This window comes from Lutzomyia longipalpis, chromosome 2, assembly GCF_024334085.1.
Source record: "Lutzomyia longipalpis isolate SR_M1_2022 chromosome 2, ASM2433408v1".
NCBI lineage: Eukaryota > Metazoa > Arthropoda > Insecta > Diptera > Psychodidae > Lutzomyia > Lutzomyia longipalpis.
This window is the reverse complement of record NC_074708.1, coordinates 16,846,948-16,853,083: the sequence shown is the minus strand read 5'-3', so window position 1 is coordinate 16,853,083 and position 6,136 is coordinate 16,846,948. Positions and strand designations below refer to the sequence as shown.

Sequence of the window (6,136 nt, the reverse complement as noted above, 5' to 3'; positions counted from 1 at the left end):
AATAAATAAATCATCCACTGCGACACATTTTGTGTGCGCGAGATTTACCATGGAGGGGAAGTGTGACAATTTCTTTAGCTCCGTGACGCCAATTCCTGTAGGAATGTCCAACAGTGTGTGCCGCAGGAAAAGCAAAATATTCCTCTAGGAGATGGAACATCTTTTAACAGCAGATGAGGTGCAGGAATTCAGGTTTTACCTTCTTTTGCGTGAATCGTGAGAACCACGAAAGGTAAGCTGCGTTGATATGCAATTTTTTCGGTAAATCAGAATCAAAATGTTCTTATTTAACACAAAAAAAATGTTGAGAGTATCCTTGAGTAATTCTTTAAATTTTTTAGTATCCTTGAAATTCGCTTGAAATCATGAAATTTCAGTACCTACAAAATTTAAAAAGATTTCAAGGGTTTCTTGATCGCTGGATAAGGCCCATTATTAAGAAAATATAATACGTATAATAAGAAACGTCCAACGTTAGAAATGTTAAACGTTAGTTGTTAGAGAATAAACATCAACGATAAAAAAAATGACACATCTTGAAAAATAACGTTTACTAAAATTCACAGAAATTCTTGACATTAGAAAATTAACGTCACGTTAGAATTGCAGACACAAAAATGTCGAGCTGATTTTCTCATTTTTAATATATTTTTTTAGGGATTTAGTACAGCCTCTTATGAAGTATTTAAAATAAGCGAAACGTTGCTTTTTACTCCAAAATACAACAATTTAATTAATTAACAATTTACCCAAAAAAAATTTAATTAATGCTCCTGAACATATTTAAAGTTTTCACAAGTTTAAAAATTGAAAAAAAAAGTTTAAAACAAAGGTTGCATTCCGTGTGGAACACACTGTGTCCAAAATGAGTTTTTTTAGCAGAAGAAGCGCAAATATTGCCCCCCTTTAGCCACGTGAGAGTGGTAGAGAATTTTTGTAAATGATGAGTTTCGGAGGTGGCCAGTGAGGATGCCCACGGTGGTGTTGGAAAACCACTGTATTGAGTGCGCGCTTTTCCGGGGGCTCCCGTGAAAACAACAATAAATGAAAAATTTTTCCGCCTAGAAATATCATATTAGAGGCGATGTAAGCGAGAAACATTTCTCTGTCAATGACTCAATAATTCACAAAAATGTCTCTCGACGGCATCACGCACGCTGAAAGAAGTGTTGGATGGACAAAAATTGTGTAACATGATTTTTTTTCTTACTATGTAGCACGTTGTTGTTTTCCAAGCATGGCGTGCGCTATTTTTGGCCCCCCGCATCACTTTGCAGATTTTTGACCTTAAAAACAAAACGCGGCTCAATTGTATCAGGCGGATAATCGCGGTCAATGGAGGAAATTCCATCTAGGCTGTGACTAATTGACAGACTTTTGATCTTTTTTCTTTTACGGTTTCTACGTGAAAATTTAGCTGTATGAGTTTTTTTTCTCTCTGATCAATTTATGCTCCAAACTGATGCTTTTCACTTCGTGACACTCGCGCAGGATAAAGTACGTGGTTTGCGAGAGCATCTCTGAAGACATTGATTGAAATGGAGCTTGCAACCTGTATGAGACATTTTCCTTCAGCGAAATTCCATTAAAGAGTCCTCCGTCTCAATTCATACTCCTCCGTACTAATGCAATTTCCACCAATCTACTTGATGTGATCCGAGATTATTAAATATTACCGTGAGAGATTGACAATTCACTTAATAATGTTAAGGAAGTTCTCTCAAGAAAATATGGAAATTCACATGAATTGTGCTGGAACGAAATGAGAAAATGTTCAAACATTTTATATTAATTTATTGCACGCAAAAGATCTTTTGAAATTTTCTTTTCCTTTGGCCACACTCCATATCTTGTCCATAAGGCAATTTTTATAATTTTATTTTTTTTTAAATGGATAAATTCTCTTTAATTCCATGCCATTTGAAAATTTAATTATATTTTGAAAACATTGATATTTGACATTTAAAATTTTTCCATGAGGTCATTTTTTTCATAGTTTCACTTTATAACGAATTTTTGTACAAACTACCAAAAAAGTTCATTGTAGAGCTTCGAGAGCTTCACAAAGAATTTTAAGATTTATATTTCAGTCAAACTTTCTCTTTCCAGTTCATTTTCCCCACAAATTGCTTTTCTATAAAACTTCTTAAAAAACTTTTTCTTATCATGAGTACATAACGGATTCATTGTTAAGTTCTTGTTAGGGCTTTAAAATAGACAAAAATTTAAAATAATATTTGTTAATTTTGCATTCTCATTAAATATTGAACATTTTCTCATCGAAAAAAGAATGTTATTTAGTTTCTTTTTTACATTTTATTATTGTTGGTATACATTACATATAAATTTTTTAAAATTATTATAGCATCCCCTTTGTTTGAAAATCAGTTAAAAATATTTTTTTGCAATAGGGGAGGGCGGGGCTAATAAAGTCACTTAGAGGTTTGGAAAAAGCCTAAAATATCATACTTCCTAGCTAGATAGAACAAAATGATCTGAGAAAGAGTTGTAGAGCAGTAAATTTCCTAAAGAAATGAGCTATACATTTCGCTTTATCTATTTGGAAAATATGTTATTTTGAGCTTTTTCTAAACCCTTAAGTGACTTTTTTAACCCCGGTCTCCCCTATATAGTGCATAAAGAAATAAATAAAATCATCTCTTTGAAATCATTTGAAACATATTTTCCCGTTAAAAAAAACTTTAAACATTTTTGCACAAAAGATTTGGTCAATTCTAGCGAAAATATTGAGATAAAAGATTGCTAAGAACATTACAAACGATACGTTTGACTTCCTTTTCTTGATTGTATTTTCAGGGAATTGTTTATTAAACAAAATTCTCTACCTTCTTGGAATAAGATATTTCGTTAAATATTTTCTCCTTTTTCACATTTTTTCTTCTCAATATGTATAAATGTTACTTTCACATGAATCCATTCCAGGGAATATTATGTGCAAATAAAATTCAATTTGTGATTTATTGAATGAAATTGGCCCATTTTATTTAAAGCCCGATTTGTAGCAAACACCTCAAGTAATTTAATTTATTTCGCAGTGTTTTGCAATAAATAAATAATTCGGCAGACGACATTTTACTTTTTATATGTATTTGTGAGTGTTTGGGAAGAAAAATCTTAATCTAAACAATAAATTAGAAAAATATTCGCCTATTTTTAGAGGCACATAAATCACGTGAGAACGCACGGTATGTTTGCAAAAAAATAACGCCTCGGATATTAAATTAAACTCATTCGGAAAGCTCTCTTTCTCGTTTAGAAGCTTTCAGGTAGATGGAATTTCCTTTGGATTTCCTACATAAGAAGCGGGGGGGGGGTACATGGGGAGAGCGATAAATCATTCTCCTTTGAGGGGCGGGGGGGATATGCAGTGAGAGAGAGGAGCATGTCGTGATGTCTATGCAAGTGGAATGCAATAAAGTGGCGTGAATGCCAGGATCTATCAATGGAGATGATTTTGATTGTGGCAGGTAAAGTCTTAATTTTCTTTTGCACTGCGAAAGCACACCTAAAGCTAATTTTAAATACTCCAATCCTACCACAATTGCCCCACATCCCACTGAATCTCATCACCAGCAGTGTGATTTTTCCTTGGGTGTCTGCTCCTCACCTCCTGTCCGAGATTTGTTATAGTTGTTTATAAAAGAGCCACGCTCGGGGGGAAATATGCCGACACACTCAATGGGATTCCACTTTGGCGTGCGAAAAATATTTTTGGAAAATCCTCCATCTGTGTGTGAGAGTCAATTGAGGAAGAGGCATCACTTGGAGAGTGTATCTAATTTTCACATATGTAGAAAATTATACATAATACACATTTCAAGAAAAGAGCCAAAACGATAGGAAAGAATCTCATCTGTTTGACTCAATGGACACACGGGCAAAAGCTCCCGTGGAAAACCACGAATGTGTGTATTCTGCGGTATAAAAGATGAAGATTGGTATTTTTGGTCAGTGTCTCTCTGAACGGCAGTCAGTTACAAACCCCCAGACAACATGGTAAACCCCCTTTTCCTTTTCAATTTCTCTTAATCGCTCGCACATAAAAGTCTCACCATAAAAGCTCTCTGGAATATTCATTTGTGTGTATATGTGTGACTTTTTATTCGGTGCTCAAAAGTTCATTCAGCATTGGATATCCCCAAAAAATAAAAGAAGAGAGGATAATTCCATCTTTATGTTAAGATTTGCAAGAAGAAGAAAAAATCTTTCAAACCTCCTCGGATTGGCAAAGAATAGCGTGGGAGGGTTTTCTCCACCTCAGCCTATAATTAATAATACGTGTGAAGGAAAAAATGTGTTTTTCACCCAAAAATTGGGAAGAAGTGGCAAAATTTATGCGATGCGGTGGAATTTGACGCAATCAAGTGCCTGCGAAATCTTAGAAATATCCGCGATGACAAACACTTCCAGTTCTGCGGGGGATATATCACTGTGAAAGATCAAGGATTACGTGCGTGGTGTGGTGTAGAACGTTTGCGCAGATTTAATTTTTCCTCTTCAGCTGCAATCCGTTGAGTGTGGCTTAAATTGGTGGAGTCAAAAAAATGATACGCAAAAAAATTATTCACACTTTGAAATTGGAGAGGAAAAACATGATGGATGAAATTTTCTTTCATTCTCGTGATTTAATATTATCGAGTGCTATTAGGAGGAAATTAATTGAATGTTTGAAGAGAAGTTTTTGAAAAAATATTATCACATTTCATTTTTCTGCATTTTTTTTGTAATTTTCTCAATTGAAAAGTTTTCTAATTTTCTGTCAGATTTGTTTTAGAAATATTTTTGAAAAAAAGTTAAAGCATATGAAATGTGCAAAGTTAATTAAAACTTTATTTTCTCAGTGTAAAAAAAGCTTAGTTCTTAAAGGACCAATAAGGGTTAACTTAATTTTTTCTCAAAAAAAATTATTTGAGACAATAAACTCTTTTTTGGGAATTCTTTGTCAGTGAATAAGATAAATCGAAAAGCAATTAATGAATTAATAAAATATTTTTTTTATATAGTTTCATTATTTTAAAATTAAAAGGTTGTAACTAAAAATGCACTATTTAAATATTTGAAAAAAGCTCTCAAAGTTTATTCTTGTAAAAAAATTTCTTTGCCTAAAGAGGAAGTCTGTGAACAATAAAAGTATAACTCAACAATAATTTTTTTTTCATTTTTCAATTTCTACAGGATGACGATCAGAAAATGGATATCATCCGGAAGGCTTTCCAGATGTTCGATACCACCAAGTCTGGCTTCATCGATACCCTGAAGATATCCACCATTCTCACGTCTATGGGCCAGCCCTATGACAAGACCGAGCTGCAGACACTCATCTCGGACAATGACCCAGAGGGAACGGGCAAGGTGAACTTTGACGGCTTTGCCAGAATTGCCAGTCACTTCCTGGAAGAGGAGGATGCTGAAGCTATGCAGCAGGAGCTGAAGGAGGCTTTCAGGTTGTACGATCGCGAAGGAAACGGCTACATCACCACCAGCACCCTCAAGGAAATCCTCGCGGCGCTGGACGACAAGCTGTCCAATGCTGACCTGGACGGAATTATCGCTGAAATCGACACTGACGGTTCCGGAACTGTTGACTTTGATGGTGAGAGCAATGCTGAAATTCTGGGAAAAAATTCCCATTAATTTTCAAAAAGGAAATTCAATCAACCTCCCCACTAATGGCATACATTTCTTCCTTGCAGAATTCATGGAGATGATGACTGGGGACTAAATTGAATGATGTACCAGCGAAAGCATTTTCAGGTGTATTATCAAATGAAATTTATAATTTCGCTCTAATTTAATTTACTGTAAATAAAGTGGTTTCCAACCTTCGCGCGCTCACAGAATTATTCATCAAGTGGAGGCGCCTGGTGAAAGTTCACTATACGAGCCAGCAATATGCTTTTCAAAATGCGGTCTTCTCTGGAGTATGTTTCCCACGCAAAAGAATATTTTTATAGACTCCCTCCCGCCTCCCCCGCATGAGGGGGATCCAAGTGCCCAAATAGCCCAATAAAAATTCTTAAAGATAAATAATTGATGAGGCATACGAAGCGTGACTCTCTCCTTGATTCGCTCCGTTCCGGCTAATGACTCAGATTCCTCGGGCTGTTTCCCATCT

General features: G+C 35.1%; 1 protein-coding gene across 1 annotated transcript; it reads left to right on the top strand.

The window, feature by feature from the left end:
• The first annotated feature begins 3,942 nt into the window (after nt 1–3,942).
• LOC129791010 (troponin C) lies at nt 3,943–5,846 on the top strand. Its single transcript, XM_055828894.1, has 3 exons — nt 3,943–4,017; nt 5,197–5,614; nt 5,715–5,846. The coding sequence occupies exons 1-3, from the start codon at nt 4,015–4,017 to the stop codon at nt 5,741–5,743; spliced, it is 450 nt and encodes a 149-aa protein (XP_055684869.1). The 5' UTR covers nt 3,943–4,014; the 3' UTR covers nt 5,744–5,846.
• The last annotated feature ends 290 nt before the right edge of the window (nt 5,847–6,136 follow it).